Here is a 19933-nt window from a genome sequence, read left to right as displayed (position 1 = left end):
TACCAATGATGACACCCCGGCGACTGGAAAAGCAAAGATAGTCTTGGCAGCCAGTGACAAGGATACGGCAGCTCTCAAAAACCAGAACCTCCACCCAAGATCAAAGGCCTCAGCTGGCACCAAGAGCCCCCAGGGAACTGTGAGCCGTCGCATCCCGTCTCACCCCACCCTACCGACGGGGCAACACTCAGCAATTGCTAGGCAAAGCGCAACCGATCTCCAGAACGCGCTCCAGCAAGCCCACCGGGAGAGCCAAGGCCACCTCCAAGCCCCTGTGGGGAAAATGGCGCCTGTGAACTCTTCTCCCTCCCGGCTAGTCACAAGGACCAGCCTCCCTCCCTCGCTACAAAATGGCGCCTCCTGCTGGGGCCCCAGAATAGGCATAATTCACTTGTCAGAAAGGCGTTGTCGCGCTGGGATGAGCGGTTCTGTCAACCAGTCAGAAGCAGGAACTTTGGTTCCGCACTTTGGGTAAGCCACTCAGTCGCTGGCTGTAAGGCCAGGCGAGGCTGACGTCAGGTAAGGGGGCGTGGATAAGGCCGTCTTCTTTCGCGTCGCCTTAATTTGAGCCAATGGCAGGCAGGAAGCGTCTAGTGAGTGACGTAATGACAGCCCAATGGAGGCTGGGGGCGGGCCTCAGAGCTACTATGCGGGTTGCGGGGCCTGGGGGCCGGGCGGCTGTTTCCTGTCCTGGTGCATGGTGGTCGGACGAAGGAATTGTTGGAAAATTTTCTCGGAGGTTCGTATATAAATGTGTTTTTACCCAGTGTGCATTATTCTCCGCCCGGCCGCCGCCCTCAGCGCGGCGGCGCGGGCCCGCTTGGGCCCGGGCTCTGGCTCCGGCTGCTCAGCCTCCATCTCAGGCCTTGCCGATCCTACGGCCGGCCGCGGTAGTTGCGTCTGGGCAGAAGCGGAGTTTATTAATAACCCGCGGCCGCCACTCTGGGGCGGCGGAGCTTTTCTCTCTGAGGACGTAAACCACCCCCCCCCTCCCCCCAGGCTCGTCGGGTAGCGCCCCGCCTGTTCCCCTCAGGGGACCGCCGAGGGGAGGGAGTGAAAGAGGGGAGGGTGGAGCCCTCGGGAGCCTGGCGGCGCTTCTCGGCTTGACCTCCGCGCGGAGCGAGTCCCCAGGCGCCGCCGCGGCGAAGCTCCTCTGGCTGAGACGCTGGGCCCTGGTCTGCACCAGGCCCCGGCTGGGGCGCCGGCGGCAGAACTGGCCGAGGGCCCGATTGGGTTCCCGCCTGCAGATCGCCCCCAGTATTTCCTCCCGCTCCGACCATGCACACATTTCTTGTTTCCCTAACTTGGGGAAAAAAAAAAAAATTGGGGTCGTTGAGCCTAATATCGAATATTGGAAATTACTGATTTTATCATTCTGTTTTCTCGATTTTGGTGAAAAGTGAACGAATCCTTCGTTGCTTTGTAACATTTATTGTGGAACGTCCATCAATATTCTCTCCCCTTTTGCTCTTTGTAACATTGTTTACTCATTAAAGAAGTTAAGTAAAAAGTGATAAAATGATTGCCAAACTGATGATAAGTTTAAGATCAGTTTAAGCTTTTGGAAGTGTGTCTGTAGTCAGCTGGTATAATCTAGTGGACATGTGAAAAACTGTAATTTCGAGGTTGTCGCCTTTGTCCTGAATCTTACTAGAAGCTGTAAGCGTCCAGTAGTTTTGCTGTAGTTAACAAAAATCTGTGCAATATTTAATATTTTCCCTTGCTGATGGCATAGTTCCAGTTCGTTATTACGTGTTTAGTAAGAGACTTAGGTAATGAAATCATCCAAAAGTTTCGGTAAGATAGTAACGAATTTTACCCAAGTGTATTTTGATTACTTTGGAAATTATTTAATGTACAAATACTTTGCCTATTTTTTCCATAGCCACCTTTTAGTTTTTAAAAGTAACAACTTTATTGATAGAATATACAGACCTTTACAATTCACCCCGTTAAAGAATGTAATTAGGTAGGTTTAAGGTTTTCACGGAGTTGTGCAACCATTACTAAAATTTTAAAACAGGTTCATCACCCCCCAAGAAACTCGGTACCCACTAAGTTTCTCCCGATTTCCCCATAACACAGCTCCTTCACCAACCACTAATCTACAAGTTTGTCTGTTCCCAGTGTTTCATAAAAATGGAATCACACAGTATGTGGGCTATAGTGACTGGCTTCTTTGACTTAGCATGTTTGCAAGATTCATTCATGTTAGAGCATGTATGAGTACTTCATTTCTTTTTATTGCCAAATATTTCATTGCATGCACATAATACCTTTTATTTATCCGTTCATCTGTTCATGTGGACTTTCAGGTTGCTTCTATCTTGGCTATTATGCATAATGCTGCTATAAACAATCACATATATTTATTATTTATCTATTCATTTGGCTCCTCTGGGTCTTAGTTGTGGCATGTGGAATCTTTTAGTTACATCATGAATGTGTGGAATTGATTTCTCTGACCAGGGATCTAACTAGGGCCCCCATCATTGTGGGTGTGGAGTCTTAGCCAGTGGACCACCAGGAAGTCCCCTCTACTGTTAGTTTAGTTGTTATTAAATATTTATAATGTAGGTACAGTTTATGATTACACATGAGAACTTTCTGAGTCCTGATGTTCTTATCATTACTTAATTTTGAAGTTCTTATATAGTTCTTGTTTTTATATACGTGTTATTTATTTGGCTGCCCTGGGCCTTCGTTTCAGCATGTGGGATCTAGTTTCCCCATCAGGAATCAAACCCAGGGTCCCTGCGTTGGGAACTCAGAGTCAGCCTCTCTACCACTAGGGCAGCCCTTGTTTTTATTTTTAATTTGAGATTTTACCCAGTTCTTAGTCTTTTTGCACTTGGCTTTATTTCAGGACATAGTGATTGTTTAAAGAGTTGAGTTGTTTCATTGCTGATTTCTATGCTTAATTTGCATTTTAAGGATAGCTTTTGTAAGACAGTGTATTGTACTATCAAAATGATTTTGTTTTTAAGATGGATCTATACTGAAAATCTCCCTCCCTCTCAGAGAAATAAAAAGTCTAATTTCCAATAAATTTAATCCTATTTTAAAACTGTGCCACCATGGGAACTCTGTACTCTGTGGAAATAACTTATCCATTAATGTGTAGACACAGGCCTTTTAACTCCAAACTACATTTTTTTGTACTTAAAATACCACTTTATGGAAATTCCCCGGTGGTCCAGTGATTAGGACTTGGTACGCCAGGGGGCCTGAGTTCAATTCTTGGTTCGGGGAACTAAGATTCCACATGTGGCAGCTCTGCCAAAATAAATAAGTAAATATATATTTTTTAAAGTCAATTATTTTAAATCACCCTTAGAAATTATTTTTTGTCTTCTTTTTGAGGGAAAAAACTTTCATAAGGATAAGGAAATTTTTTTCTCTTTTTAAATTGAAGTATAGTTGATTTACATTTTATTTGTTTAGGGCATATAACAGTGATTCAGCATTTTTATAGATTGAAATTTTTTATTTTTAGCTTTAAAAAATTTTTTTAATGGAGGAACCTTGAAAACATTATTTAAGTGAAAGAAGACAGTCACGAAAGACCATCTGCTATGATTCCATTTATGTGAAGTGTCCAGAATAAGCAAATCTGTAGAAATAGAAAGTAGATTGGTGGTTACCTATGGGTTTGGGAAGGGGGAGATAGGCTTTTCTTTTGCTGGTGATAAAAATATTCTGAATTCAGGTTGTGATAATATTTGTACACTCTATACTTAAGGTCATTGACTTGTACACCTTAAATGGATAAATTTTATGGTGTGCGAATTGTATCTTAGTAAAGGTATTTTCAAAAAGTAAAATTATGAACAAGAGGAAAGTTTCTCTTGAATAACACATCTCTGAAACTTTTTCTTGTTTTTTCCTCCTCTGGCAATACCACTTGACGGAAATTCCCTAGCAGTCCAGTAGTTAGGACTCAGTTCTTTCACTGCCTGGGAGCCTGAGTTCAGTCCCTGGTCAGGGAACTAAGATCCTGCATGTAGTAGGTGAAAATAGTGAATAAGACAGACATTCAGCTTCTCGTTTAGCTTTAAACTACTGATAAGCAGCTTAGTCACTCAGTCATGTCCAACTCTTTGGGACCCTCATGGACTGTAACCCGCCAGGCTCCTCTGTCAATGGGGATTCTCCAAGCAAGAATACTGGGGTACTTTGCCATGCCCAGGGATCAAACCCAGGTCTCCCACGTTGCAAGTGGATTCTTTACTCTCTGAGCCACCAGGGAAGCTCATTAATAGCAAACATACATGTAATGCCACATGCTGTTAAAAGCAATTTTTATTTGCAGTACCTCTGTGAAGTACCTGCCTTTTACAGATAGAGAACTGTGGCACAGTGTGCTTAAGTAACTTGCCCAAGGTCACATAGATAATATGTGGTCAATGAGAGTGTGAAGCAGTCTGGCTCAGGAGTCCTTATTCTTAAGTATAATCCTATATATCATGTCTTGTAAGTATTCCTTCCTGGGTATAATGCATACTTTCTAGTCTATCAATAGGTGAATTCTCCTTAGATACTATTGTATGTTTTAGTAAGTGGTTGCTATAAATATGGGCTTCTCTGGTGGCTCAGTGGTAAAGTATCCGCCTGCAGTGCAGAAAACCCAGGTACGGTCTGTGGGTCAGGAAGATCCCCTGGAGGAGAGCATAGATGGCAGTCCACTCCAGTATTCTTGCCTGGAGAATCCCATAGAGAAGCCTGGCAGGCTGCAGTCCATAGGGTCACAAAGAGTCAAATGTGACTGAAGCTATTGAGCACGCGTGCACATGCTCTAAATACACTGCTTCTACTCTGGAGAAAAACAGGTCAAGTATACTGTGGTAAGTGTTATGGTAAGGGTATAGACACAGTGTCTTGGGAAATACAGGTGAAGCATTCAGACCCAGTTTGGGGAGTTGAGATAAAACTTTCCAGTGGAATCTGAAGAATTTAGCCAAGTAAAGAGAGAAGGCAGAGAAGGCAATGGCAACCCACTCCAGTACTCTTGCCTGGAAAATCCCATGGACGGAGGAGCCTGGTAGGCTGCAGTCCATGGTGTTGCTATGAGTCGGAAACGACTGAGCGACTTCCCTTTCACTTTTCACTTTTATGCATTGGAGAAGGAAATGGCAGTCCACTCCAGTGTTCTTGCCTGGAGAATCCCAGGGACAGGGAAGCCTGGCGGGTTTCTGTGTATGGGGTTGCACGGAGTTGGACACGACTGAAGCGATTTAGCAGCAGCAAAGAGAGAAGGAAGAGTATCCTTGAGAGAATGAATGGCAGTGTTCAGAGCCCAGATGCAAGAGACATCTTGGGCCGGAGTGGCTCATGTAGAGAGTCAAATGGTTAGAAGGTGATTTTACCATTTTTGTTGTGAAGTTAAGGACATCATTTAACCTGAGTTTCACTTTCTTCATTTGTAAAACTGTGATTAAATGATACTTAATTCATAGGATTACTAGAAGGATTAAATGAATTAGTAGTAATGCCTGGCACATAGTATTTTGGAAGGATAAGTTGTCATTATTAAATTTTTTAATTATTTACATCTTAATATTATTAAATGATACTGCTGCTGCTGCTAAGTCGCTTCAGTCATGTCCGACTCTGTGCGACCCCATAGACGGCAGCCCACCAGGCTCCCCTGTCTCTGGGATTCTCCAGGCAAGAACACTGGAGTGGGTTGCAATTTCCTTCTCCAAGGCATGAAAGTGAAAAGTGAAAGTGAAGTCGCTCAGTCGTTTCCGACTCTTAGCGACCCCATGGACTGCAGCCTACCAGGCTCCCCCGTCCATGGTATTTTCCAGGCAAGAGTACTGGAGTGGGGTGCCATTGCCTTCTCTGATTAAATGATTCTAGTATCGTTAACTACTAGAATTTTAATCAGTGTTGCTGGAATGTAGAATGTGAGATTGTGCTAGAATAAGACTGGAGGATAGAGTGACCAACTTGTCTTGATGTGCTGAAAGTGTTAGTTGTTCAGTCATGCCAGTTTGTGGGTAGTTTTTCTGTGTTTAGAACCATGGAGAAAAATAGTTACCTTAGAAAGGAGCAAAATGAGAACAAAGTAGGATATGCCTGTGTATACACACATAAGCACATTTAAGAGATTGAGTTCACACCAGTACCTCCAATTCCAGCTCATTCCACAGAGCTCTTTCTTTTCTTCCCTTATTCCGTATTTGCATTTCCCTTCTTCCTTAACGAGAGCTCTGGCTTCCACTAGCGTTTACACATTTATTCAATGCTCAGTCTTTTATTATGTCTAAAATAGTTTCCAAGTTGTTTTGCCTTTGAAAGTGTTAGTCACTCAGTTGTGTCTGATTCTTGTGACCCCATGGACTGTAGCCCGAAGGCTCCTCTGTCCCTGAAAGTCTCCAGGCAAGAATACTGGAGTGAGTAGCCATTCCCTTCTCCAGGGGATCTTCCCAACCCAAGGATGGAACCTGGGTCTCCTGCATTGCAGGCAGATTCTTTACTGTCTTGAGTTACCAGAGAAGCCCTTGCCCAAAACTATTCCAATTTGTTTTCCCTTTTAATTATTTATTCTTTTATATACATATATATATATTTTTTAATTGAAGTGTAGTTGACTTACAGTGTTTCAGGTGCACAGCAAGGTGATTCAGTTATACAAATATACATATATTATTTTTGAAATTATTTTCCACCATAGGGCATTACATGATATTGACTATGGGTCCCTATGCTATGCAGTAAACCTTTGTTGCGTATCTATTTTTTAATTAGAAATCTAGTATTGTATTCATAAGTCAAACAAATGGAATAAAAATGTCATAATTTTTTTAGTTAGGCAAAAATGCGTATATTTTAAAAAATATAAAGTATACATATATATATATGTATACAAAAGCTTTTCTACTATACTTGATAAAGACTTGAGAAAGAACATCAAAAAAAGAGATGGAGAACATAAACTAAATGAAATGGAAACACTGAAGATGAAATATAAAAAGTGAAACAAACTAGATAAAAGTAAAAGTCCATCATGTAGTCCAGTTTTTAAATATGACTGCTCATTAGAAACATGGCGCTATGGAGGTAAAAGCAATACCTGAGCATTTGTATTTTTCAAGAAATTTCAAGATAATTCTGATATGTAGCTGGATTTTAAAAAGTGATTACAGATTTTTCTGTTAGATCCTAGTTTTGGTGATATGGTAAGTAGAAGTACATATATGCACATGTTTTCATCCACCCAGCTAGTCTATGTCTTTTGGCTGGTGCATTTAATCTATTTATATTTAAGGTTATATTATGATCCTGTTAACTGTTTTCTTAATTATTTGGGGTTTATTTTCTGTAGGTCTTTTCCTTCATTTTTGTTTCCTGCCTAGAGAAGTTCCTTTAGCATTTTTTGGATAGCTGGTTTGGTACTGCTGAATTCTCTTAACTTTTGCTTGTCTGGAAACTTTTGATTTCTCTATCAAATGTGAAGGAGAGTCTTTCTGGGTAGAGTATTCTTGGTTGTAGGTTCTTCCCTTTCATCACTTTAAATATATCATGCCATTCCCTTCTGGCTAGTAGAGTTCTGTTGAGAAATCAGCTGATAGCCTGATGGGAATTCCCTTGTATGTTATTTGTTGTTTTTCCTTTGTTGTTTTTAATATTTTATCTCTGTCGTTAATTTTTGTCAGTTTGATTACTGTGTGTCTCTGTGTGTTCCTCCTTGGGTTTATCCTTCCTGGGATACTCTGTGCTTCTGGACTTGGTTGACTATTTCCTTTCCCATGTTCGGAAAGTTTTCAGCTGCTGCTGCTGCTGCTGCTGCTAAGTTGCTTCAGTTGTGTCTGACTCTGTGCGACCCCATAGACGGCAGCCCACCAGGCTCCCCCGTCCCTGGGATTCTCCAGGCAAGAACACTGAAGTGGGTTGCCATGTCCTTTTCCAATGAATGAAAGTGAAAAGTGAAAGTGAAGTTGCCCAGTCGTTTCCGACTCTTAGCGACCCTATGGACTGCAGCCTACCAGGCTCCTCCATCCATGGGATTTTCCAGGCAAGAGTACTGGAGTGGGTTGCCATTCCCTTCTCCAGGAGATCTTCCCAACCCAGGGATTGAACCCTGGTCTCCTGCATTGTAGGCAGACGCTTTACTGTCTGAGCCACCAGGGAAGTCGTCTTTTGGGATCCCTGTAATGCAAATGTTGGTGTGTTTAATGTTGTACCAGAAGTCTCTTAAGCTGTCTTCATTTCTTTTCATTCTTTTTTCTATATTCTGTTCTGTGGCAGTGATTTCCACGGTTCTGTCCTCCAGTTCACTTACCCATTCTTCTGCCTCAGTTATTCTGCTATTGATTCCTTCTAGTGTATTATTCGGGAGAAGGCAATGGCACCCCACTCCAGTACCCTTGCCTGGAAAATCCCATGGATGGAGGAGCCTGGTAGGCTGCAGTCCATGGGGTTGCTAATAGTGGGACACGACTGAGCGACTTCACTTTCACTTTTCACTTTCATGCATTGGAGAAGGAAATGGCAACCCACTCCAGTGTTCTTGCCTGGAGAATCCCAGAGACGAGGGAGCCTGCTGGGCTGCTGTCCATGGGGTCGCACAGAGTTAGACACGACTGAGGTGACTTAGCAGCAGCAGCAGCAGTGTATTATTCATCTCTGTTTATTCTTTAGTTCTTCTAGATCTTTGGTAAACATTTCTTGCATCTTCTCAATCTTTGCCTCCATTCTTTTCCCAATATCCTGGATCATCTTCACTATCATTAGTCTGAATTCTTTGTCTGGAAGGTGCCTGTCTCCACCTCATTTAGTTATTCTTCTGGGATTTTTTTCTTGTCCCTTCATCTGGGATATAACTTGCTGCTTTTGCATCGTGATTAACTTTCTGTAATAATAGGTTTTGTTATAGCTGCTGTGAGACTGTGCTTCTTCTTGCTTCTTCTGTCTGCCCTCTGATGGATGAGGCTAAGAGGTTTATGTCAGCTTCTTGATGAATGGGAAAAACTGGGTCTTGCTCTGGTGGACAGGGCCTTGCTCAGAAAAGCTTTACTCAAAGCTGATGGGTGGAGTTGCACTCTATCCCTGGTAGTTGTTTGGCTTGAGGCGATCCAGCCCTGGGGTTTGTGGGCTCTATGGTAGACTTAATGGTGAACTCCAAGAGGCTTTATGCCAAGGGGGACCTTCCAGTGCCCCCGTCCCTGTGGCGAGCCCCTGCCGATCCATGCTTCTACAGGAGACCCTCCAACACTAGCAGGTGGTTTTGGTTCAGTCTCCTGTGTGGCCACTGCTCCTCTCCTCTGGGTCTTGGTGCACACAAGATTTTGTTTGTGCCTTCCAAGCTTGGAGTCTCTGTTTCTCTCAGTCCTCTGGAAGGCCTATAATCAAATCCTGCTGGCCCTCAAGGCCAGATTCCATGGAGATTTCCAGTCCCTTTGTTGGATCCCCAGGCTGGGAAACCTGATGTGGGGTTCAGAACCTTCACAACAGTGCGAGAACTTCTTTGGTATTACTGGTCTCCAGTCTGTGGATCACCACCTGGTGGGTATGGGATTTGATTTTATCGTGATTGTGCCCCTCCTACCATATCACTGTGGCTTCTTTGTCTTTGGATGTGGAGTATCTTTTTGTTGGGTTCCAGCGTCCTCCTGTTGATGGTTGTTCAACAGCTGGTTGCAGTTTTGGTGCTCTCACAGGAGAGATGAGCACACACCTTCTACTCCACTGTCTTGAACTGGAAACTATCCCAATTTTAAAACAAATTCCCCCCAGAGAAATAAAACAGAAATGAAAGTTCCATGACCTGGGAAGTTTGTCAGTGTTGGGCAAACCAGGATGATTGTATGAGAGAAGTTAGTAGAACCCCAATCATGCATGGTATTTGGACTTTATGGGTAAGTGGGAAAGTTTTGAAGGTTTTTATGACAGAGAAATGCTCTGATTGGATTTGAAAGCACTTGGACTGTGCTGTGGAGATCAGGTTGGAGGAGGGTAAAAGTGGATTTCAGGAGGCTGATGTAATAACCCAAGTGGTGATGGTGTCCTGAATTAAGACCATCTAATAATAGAAGTGAATGCATTTGACAGATATTTAGGAGGTAAAGTGATCATTTTTCGTGATTGGAGATTAAGGGGGATTGGACTACTGGGTAGTGATTGCATTTATCATTGAGGTAGAAAATACAAAAGTAGAATTTTATGGCAAACTGTTTTGAGATGGAGGTGGCTGTGGACCATGAATGTTATCAAGGCCAATAAGCAGCTAGATAAATAAATCAGGAGCCATTAAGGGGAAAGACTTGATAGTTTTAGAAAGCTTGTACATTCTAGAGATCTTTGAAACCATGGGAATGGATATGATATTCCAAAAGGAAAAGTGCATAAAATGAAAAAACAAATGAGGATGCAAACTTGCAGGTTCTCAACATTTAGGAATACATCGGAGAAATGGAAAAGGATTGGCTAGGAAGTTGGAGGAAACCAAGAGCATGTAGATGTCGTAGATGCCAAGGCAAGGGAATATTCTAAGAAAGAGATAAAGGTCAGTGGTATCAAAGACAGAAAAGTATCCATCACACTGTTTTTTAATGTTTAAATATCAATATTATAATGTCTGGTCATTTAAAAAAACTTTTTGAAAATTTGGGGTATAATCATCTATGTTCAATTTGATGAGTTTTGGCAGTTGTATACATCCAGATGATCATTACTCAAAAGAAGATAATAGAACATATCCATCACCACAGAAAATTCCCTTGTTCCCCTTTCCAATCAGTCCCCTAACCTTGCAATCACATTTTATTCTAACATTGTAGATTAATTTTGGTGTTCTTGGAAGTTATATTAATGGAATAATACAATATGTACTGCTCTGTGTCTATCTTACTTCTCTCAGCATAATAATTTTGAGATTCATCACTGTTACTGTTATACACTGTTATTTATGTGTATATAGTTTGTGATACCAAAGAATGCTCAAACTACCGCACAGTTGCACTCATCTCACAATAGTAAAGCAATGCTCAAAATTCTCCAAGCCAGGCTTCAGCAATACGTGAACTGTGAACTTCCAGATGTTCAAGCTGGTTTTAGAAAAGGCAGAGGAACCGGAGATCAAATTGCCAACATCCCCTGGATCATCAAAAAAGCAAGAGAGTTCCAGAAAAACATCTATTTCTGCTTTATTGACTATGCCTAAGCCTTTGACTGTGTGGATCACAATAAACTGTGGAAAATTCTGAAAGAGATGGGAATACCAGATCACCTGACTTGCCTCTTGAGAAACCTATATGCAGGTCAGGAAGCAACAGTTAGAACTGGACATGGAACAACAGACTGGTTCCAAATAGGAAAAGGAGTATGTCAAGGCTGTATATTGTCACCCTGCTTATTTAATTTCTATGCAGAGTACATCATGAGAAACGCTGGGCTGGAAGAAACACAAACTGGAATCAAGACTGCCGGGAGAAATATTAACAACCTCAGATATGCAGATGACACCACCGTCATGGCAGAAAGTGAAGAGGAGCTAAAAAGCCTCTTGATGAAAGTAAAAGAGGAGAGTGAAAGAGTTGGCTTAAAGCTCAACATTCAGAAAACTTAAGATCATGGCATCTGGTCCCATCACTTCATGGGAAATAGATGGGGAAACAGTGGAAACAGTGTCAGACTTTATTTTTGGGGACTCCAAGGTCACTGCAGATGGTGATTGCAGCCATGAAATTAAAAGACACTTACTCCTTGGAAGGAAAGTTATGATCAACCTAGATAGCATATTCAAAAGCAGAGACATTACTTTGCCAACAAAGGTCAGTCTAGTCAAGGCTATGGTTTTTCCAGTGGTCATGTATGGATGTGAGAGTTGGACTGTGAAGAAAGCTGAGCACCGAAGAATTGATGCTTTTGAACTGTGGTGTTGGAGAAGACTCTTGAGAGTCCCTTGGACTGCAAGGAGATCCAACCAGTCCATCCTAAAGGAGATCAATCCTGGGTGTACATTGGAAGGACTGATGCTGAAGCTGAAACTCCAATACTTTGGCCACCCCATGGGAAGAGTTGACTCATTGGAAAAGACTCTGATGCTGGGAGGGATTGGGGGGCAGGAGGAGAAGGGGACGACAGAAGATGGGATGGCTGGATGGCATCACTGACTTGATGGACGTGAGTCTGAGTGAACTCCAGGAGTTGGTGATGGACAGGGAGGCCTGGTGTGCTGCGATTCATGGGGTCGCAAAGAGTCAGACTTGACTGAGGGACTGAACTGAACTGATAGTTTGTTTCTCTTTATTGCTAGGTAATAATCTATTGTATGAATTTATCACAACTTTTTTTTTTCCCCACAACTTTTTTTTTTAATCGTTTCTTTTATTTGAGTTCATTCCAGCTTGGAACTATTATGAATGAAGCTGCTATGGACATTCTTGTATAAGTCTCTTTGTGGATGAATATTTTCATTTCTCATTCATGCCTAGAAATGGCCATTGAACTTCATGTTAAAATGGAGATCAGTGAGCAACCAGAGAGTTTCCATTCTTAGGGACAGAAATCAGATGGATGGCAGTGGGAAATCAGGAAGCATTGTTAGTAACAACTGTTAAGGAAATCTAGCTGTGATAGGAAAGAGAGAACAAGTAGCTGAGTCAGAGGTGAGTTTTTTGTTTTGTTTTGTTTTTTTGTTGTGTTTTTAAGTTATTGATGGGAAGAAACGGGGAGAGAGGGAAATTGTTTACAGAAGAGGTCCATGAAATCCCTGTGGAGGAAAGACAAATGAAATGCAGAGTACAGGTTGAAGAATTGGCCTTACCTTATAGGAAAGTAGTATGGTAGGAGAGAAGGAAGAAACATGCAGAAATGCAATGAAGTGAGGGTTATTGGCAGATAATTCCTTTGATGACTTATTTTCTGTGAGAGCTGATTAATTGAAGTCCTGAAGGAGACAGAGTGGGGGGATAGCAGAAGAGGGGGTGAAGTTGAGACAAATGGAAAATATTTAAATAGTTGCCACGAGGAAACAAAGAAATGTAAGTTTTTGGGACAGGTTTGGGGATTCAGAAGAGGCTGGAAGAGCCCAAGAACTTTTATGTCGCTTCAGGACTATTCCATCAAATAAGTTTTTAGATCTGAAAAATGCCTTGTAAATATGAGACCTATGCAAAGTTATTTCTGACTAGAGGTGTGTTTACTATTTATGTTTAGTGTCAGTCCGTGTACTTTTTGTACAAAGGATCTATTTTGTTGCAGTTGTATGTCAGGAATGCTCTGTAATTTTCATAATTGTCTCACAATGTTTTGCTTCCCTTACTTATGACAAGATGAGCAATTTGGATAATAAAATATTAACATAAACTGTTTCGGAGAGGGTGGTGGCACCCCACTCCAGTACTCTTGCCTAGAAAATCCCATGGACGGAGGAGCCTGGTAGGCTGCAGTCCATGGGGTCGCAAAGGGTCAGACACGACTGAGCGACTTCACTTTCACTTTTCACTCTCATGCATTGGAAAGGGAGATGGCAACCCACTCCAGTGTTCTTGCCTGGAGAATCCCAGGGATGGAGGAGCTTGATGGGCTGACGTCTATGGGGTCGCACAGAGTCGGACACGACTGAAGCGACTTAGCAGCAGTGTTTATCTTGAGGGAAATAAAATACAATGCATGATCACAGTCAGAAGTGGAGTTTGAATATATCAGAACCTCTCTCCTGCTACTTACACTTCCTCAAACTCCCTAGACTCTGTGCAGGCAGGCCAGGGCATGCTTAGTAAACTGAACTATGCAGGAATGCCCTTATCAAGCTCTGCTGTTAGTACCGCATTGTTGAGGTTTGAGAGAGATTTTTTTTTAGGTTCTTTTTCATATCAGTGGTTCAGTTAAGAGCAGACCATCGCCAACATTGACGTTTCTGATGACTAGACCTAGATGTCCATTTCTAAATTCTTGTCTCTGTTCTCACAGCTTTTTCTCACACATATTTTAGTTTTACTTCTCCAGGCCTCATCTCAGCTTCCTGCCAGTCTGTTGTAAATCTTTCATTTCTGAATGTTCTTGGAACTTCGTAAAGCCTTCCATTTCAACATTTTACCCACCCACTAGGATATCCTACTTCTTTAAAATTGGTAGTATAAGCTCTGTCCCTCCATTTTACCCTTTAGCATTCTGTACAGCCTATGAAAACTACCTCATTTATTAGCACGTTCTAACTACTCTGTGCTTAACTGAATTACATTGCATCCACGGAACATGCTTACTCCCTGGGTATATTAATATTTAAATAAAACTGAAGAGATTTAAAGACAGTTTTTCACAAAGGTTAATCAAAGCAGTGTAACTGAATCGGCAAACTACAAAGTTACAGAATAGCCTACTATTTTTATGTTGCTATACTAAGAGATTCCTCATTCCAGGGTAGGAGATGTCATAAAATGCAGCACAAATGACCATGCTTAAATGAAGAAGCACTTTGTATATTAGTGAGTTCATAAGGAAAATTTGTAATTGAGACCAGGTAATAGAAAGGCGGGACTTCTCTGGTAAGTGTGTAGGTGGAACCAGCCTGAGGTTAGAACTGGAGTTTGACAATTTCTGAAGGTCTGGTTTTTGTTAGTTAGATCAGTCGCTCAGTCGTGTCTGACTCTTAGTGAACCCATGGACTGCAGCACACCAGGCCTCCCTGGTCCATTGCCAACTCCCAGAGTTTACTCAAACTCATGTCCATTGAGTTGGTGATGCCATCCAACCATCTTATCCTCTGTCATCCCCTTCTCCTCCTGCCTTCAATCTTTCCCAGCATCAGGGTCTTTTCAAATGAGTCTGGTTTCTGTAGCTTCATGCAAAAAGTCTTTAGGATTTGTTAATCTAGATTTCTTTTTGTATCATTTCTTACTACGATAAAGATTACTTGTAGTTGAAGTCCTTACTCTTACACCTGAACCATTAGATTTATATTTTCATAATAATTCATGATAATAATTGTATCTCACAATTTACACCAAATTTGAGATATCTAAGGGCTTCAAATTTTAAAATATTGGTCTGATGTAGACTGAGACCACTGAGGAAACTCTGATTCTTTTTTTTTTTAGGGGATGAAGTCAGCTAGTATTTAATTACTCATTTTCTTTAATGTGGGAAGCATGATTCTCTTTATTTTTTTATTTTTGGTTGTTCTGGGTCTTCATTGTTATGAGGGCTTTTCTCTAGTTGCAGTGAGTGGGGCTGCTCTCGAGTTGCATTGTGTGGCTTCTCGTTGCGGTGGCTTCTCTTGCTGTGGAGCGTGGGCTCTAGGGTGCTTGGGCTTCAGCAGCTGTGGTACGTGGCTCAGTAGTTGTGGCTCCTGGGCTCTAGAGCACAGGCTCAGTAGTTGTGGTGCCCAGGCTTAGTTGCTCTACCACATGTGGGATCTTCCCAGACCAGAGATCAAACCCTTGTCCCATGCACTGGCAGACAGATTCTTAACAACTGCACCACCAGAGAAGTTCCTGAGAGTCTGTTTTTAATCCCTTTGGATATATGCCCAGAAGTGGGATTGCTTGATCATATGGTAAAATTCTATTTGTAATTTTTTGAGGAATCTCCATACTGTTTTTATTTTGTTTTAATTTGTTTGGCCGTGCCACTCAGCTTGTGGAGTAACAGTCTTTTTTGTTTGTTGTTGTTGTTTTTATCTTATTTCATTATTATTATTATTTTTTTGTGGAGTGGCAGTCTCAGTTGCCTGACCAGGGATTGAACCTGTGCCTTTGGCAGTGAAAGCAAAGTGTCCCAACCACTGGACTGCTAGGGAATTTCTTCTATACTGTTTTCAATAGCAGCTGCTAGTAGTAAAGAATCTGCCTGCCATTGCAGGAGATGCCAGAAACTTGGGTTTGATTCCTGGGTCGGGAAGATCCCCTGGAGTAGGAAATGGCAGTCTACCCCAGTATTCTTGCCTGGAGAATCCCATGGACAAAGGAGCCTGGCAGGCTACAGTCTATAGGGTCACAAAGAGTCGGACACAACTGAAGAGACTGAGCACCTGTGCACATACTATATATACACTGCTTCTACTCTGGAGAAAAACAGGTAATTAAAGTACACTGTGATAAGTGTTATGATAAGTGCATGACTGAGCATTCGTCCGTGCACCGTTCTACATTCCCACCAAAGTGCTGCTGCTGCTGCTGCTGCTGCTGCTAAGTCACTCAGTCGTGTCCGACTCTGTGACCCCATGGACTGTAGCCCACCAGGCTCCTCCATCCATGGGATTTTCCAGGCAGAAGTACTAGAGTGGGGTGCTATTGCCTTCTCCATACCAACAGTGCATAATGGTTCTAATTTCTTCATGTCCTTGCCAACACTTACCTTGTGTTTTGGTAGTAGACATTCTCACAGTTGTGAGGTGATATCTAATCGTGGTTTTGATTTGCCTTTCCTCGATGATTAGTGATATTGAGCATATTTTCATCTTTGTTGGCCATTTATCTTCTTTGAAGAAATTTCTATTAAGTCCTTTGTCCAATATTTATTTGGGTTATTGTTTTTTGATGTTGAGTTGTAGAAATTCTTTATTCTGGATATAACATTTGCTGCACTTCGTAAATGTATTTTATTTTCTTTTCTTATGGTAATATTGATCATCATCTTCCAGAAAGGCAGGAACCTATTACTTTACGTATGTCTTCCTTTGAGATTCCTGTTGTGCCCCATCACAGCCTCCCTGTGTCTGATTTCGGTCCATGTTTCATTATTAAAGCACAGTAAATTGCCTGCTTTTCACAAGGTGGCTCTTTCTGAAGATATCGTGTGTATCTCACATGCTTGTGTGTGCGTGCTCAGTTGTGCCCAATTCTTTGCAACCCTGCCAGGCTCCTCTGTCCACGGGATTTCCTGGGCAAGAATACTGAAGTGGGTTGCCATTTTATTCCCCAGGGAATCTTCCCAACCTAGGGATCAAGCCTGTGTCTCCTGCATTGGTAAGTGGATTCTTTACCACCGAGCCACCTGGGAAGCCCTTCTCACATGCTTATTTACACACTATCTGAAAATGTTGATGCACAATCATGACATGAATGTGAATATGGTGTGAGTAACTATAGAGTTTTTAACTCTAGCTTATTTCATTTATTCACTATCATATTTTCCCCCACTTGATCATTTTCTAACAAAGGGCAGTAGTTGTATCACGGAGTCTTTTTGAGAATAAGATGGGCTGTGACCTGACATCACTTATTATCTCTGGCAGTTGTAGTGCACATTTGATCTCTTCTGAATCCCTTACCACCAAGTGTATTTGCCAGCAATTTGTGTCCAGGAATCAGCTGACTCTTCATCTTTGAGTTAATGTAGATTTTTTTCAATTAGGATAGAAACTATAGGTGCTGAAGCCTTCCTAAAGAAATGTAACACTTGACCAGTTTTCAGACAAGAAAGAACTTTATCAGTTACCTGTTGATGTAGTAATTTGGAGATTTATAAATAATTGAAAAGGACAAATGCTTGAGTTATGGTCAAACGGACATTTTTTGATATTATGACCCGAATTAACTTGTAATCTGCCTTTTTCAAAATTCACTTTCTAGATGTATACTGTAAAAATCATGCAGTACTTACTACATTTTTATAGGTGCTTTCCCTTCCATTTCCTTGTCTTATTTCTGTTATATAGTGACTGTACTTGTTCTGAAAATGAGCCTGTCCCAGTCTTAAACTCAGGGAGCAGAGTACCATTATTACTTTGAGGCTTCTCTGTTAGTCCTTAGAAGTAGCAAGGAAATAATTGAAGTTTCCATTTGCTTTATAAACAGATATAGATTATAAATACTTCAGGAATCCCTGAGAAGTCAGCCCTTGACTGGCTTTTTGTGAGTCTAAACCATAGTCTTTGGCTTTAATCCAAAGAAGGTGCAGTTTATAGTGTTTATAAAATGAAAATCTTCTAGTCCTAAACATAAATATAATTGTAAAATATTACTAATGTTTGTATATTTCCCTTTTAAATATTGACAGCTGAAATTAGATCTTTAGACCTGAAAAGGTCCTCGTGAGATGCTCTGGTCCAGTTCCCTGGCTTAAGGCAGCTAAATTATCCCAACTTCTGTTAGAGACAACTCAAGGCCCACAGAAGTTATGAGACCTGGAGGTGGGAAAAGGGAGACAGGGTTACGGTGAAGATTGGTTAAAGGGCCATTCGTGCATCCATTTATTCAGCACCTATTGTGTGCTATGTGCCAGGGACTTTGTAGGCACTTTAGTTAGCAGAGAGCAGATAACAGTCCCTGTCCATTCTAGTAGAGGGAGAAATAGATAAGAAACAAAATAAGTAAATCATGTAGTGTCCATTTATTAGTACTGTGCGGAAGTATAAAGGAAGGGAGAAGGATAGAGTGTATCATCATTGAGGGTTGGTGATACAGTTTGCAGTGAGGTAAATAAGGAAGCTCTCGTTGAGGTGCCGTTGAACAAAGACTGGAAGAAGACGAGAGTAATAATGAAGATACCAGGAAGACTGTTTCAAGCAGAAGGAACATCAAATGTAAAGGTCCTGAGGCAGCAGAGCATCCACTATGTTAGAGGGAAAGCAAGGGCACCAGCGTGGCTGAAATGGAATGAGTGAGATGTAGAGCAGTAGAAAATAGGGGCAAGACCATTGGCCTCACAGGCGAGCATAAGGACTTTTGGCTTTACTTTGATGAGAAATCATCAGAGAGTTTTGAGAAGAGAGACAAGATCTAACTTTTCCCTTCAAAAAGGGCAGTCTGATTGCCGTGTTGATAGGAGACTGTGAAGGAGGTCACAGTAGAAGCAGGGAGACCAATTACTATGCTGTTGCAGTAACATCTCAGGGTAAGAGATGGTAGTGGCTTGGATCAGGGAGGTAATGGTGAAGCTTGTGAGAAGTGGCCAGATTCAGGATAGATTTCTGAAGATTGTCAACAGAATGGCCTCAGTACATTCATGGATTCTAAGGGGGAATATTCAACATGTTAAACCCAAAGAATGTTGGGTTTTACAGGAATTTTAGACATGGTACAGAACTGATGGGCAAGACTTGTCAGTGTGTTCAGTAATTTTCTGATGAATTATTAAAAGCATGCTCTGGACTTTCGGCTAATACTCTTACCCTGCATATTAAGTGAAATTTCAGCTTATTTCAAAACACTCTTTAACTTCCTTAGCAGTTTTTTATAGTTCATAAATATTCTCTGTAGATTTTATTTCGTAAATACATTGTTTTTTGTTCTTAATACCTGCATTTTTCTTCAAGGTAGAAAATGTTGTTAGCCCAGATAAATCGAGATTCTCAGGGAATGACAGAGTTTCCTGGAGGAGGAATGGAGGCTCAACATGTTACCCTGTGTCTGACAGAGGCAGTAACTGTGGCAGGTGAGCAGTTTTATTTGAAGGGGTCATGTGGGTTTGGAAATATTTATCTTAAGGGAAAATGGAAACTCACAACTGTGATTACTTTGTTCCTCCTCCCTTAGCTAAAGGCAACACAAAGCTAAGCCTTTTTATGAGCATTTTTACCTTGGTGTGGATGGTGGGTACAGTAGGGTTAGAAATATTTTTTTGTAAATGCTTTAAGAAAGTCCACTTGAGTCTAAGTTAAGCAATCTGCCTTTTGATTAATTTTTACTTAAAAACTTAAACAGCATGCACATATGATAGTTATTTAAAGAAAATAACTTTCGTTTTGTAATAGATGGTGACAATTTAGAAAACATGGAAGGTGTAAGCCTACAAGCAGTCACACTTGCAGATGGTTCTACTGCTTATATACAGCACAATTCTAAAGGTATGTGCTTCATATACAGCCTCTTGGTTATTACCAGCAATTCATAACCTCAGAGTTGGAATACCTAGCAGTTATACTTTTTCCTAACCCCTCCTAAAGACACTTATATTGCATGTGGTAATTTTAAGTCATTTCAATTTAACTTAAATTTTGTTTTGATAATTTGAGGAAACCTTTTGAGATATTTGGAACATA

At 41.4% G+C, this 19933-nt stretch overlaps 1 protein-coding gene across 8 annotated transcripts in view; it reads left to right on the top strand.

The window, feature by feature from the left end:
- The first annotated feature begins 632 nt into the window (after nt 1-632).
- ZNF143 (zinc finger protein 143) overlaps nt 633-19933 on the top strand; it is a 67185-nt gene continuing 47884 nt past the window's right edge. For 2 of the 8 annotated variants that reach the window (XM_086340106.1, XM_086340105.1), the window contains exons 1-3: nt 675-739; nt 19212-19326; nt 19646-19738. In XM_086340106.1, the coding sequence (XP_086196232.1) occupies nt 698-739; nt 19212-19326; nt 19646-19738 (250 nt within the window). In that variant the 5' untranslated portion in view covers nt 675-697. Of the gene's footprint in view, nt 744-16808; nt 16917-19207; nt 19327-19645; nt 19739-19933 lie in introns of all 8 variants that reach the window. The other 6 variants (XM_086340110.1, XM_086340108.1, XM_086340111.1 and 3 more) reach the window with 6 other exon arrangements.

The sequence above is a fragment of the Bos grunniens genome, chromosome 15, assembly GCF_055505025.1.
Source record: "Bos grunniens cultivar Pamir isolate PY7600 chromosome 15, Bosgru_T2T1.0, whole genome shotgun sequence".
In the NCBI taxonomy this organism is placed as follows: Eukaryota; Metazoa; Chordata; class Mammalia; order Artiodactyla; family Bovidae; genus Bos; species Bos grunniens.
Note: the sequence above shows the minus strand (reverse complement) of the source record. Positions and strands in the feature narration are given on the sequence as shown.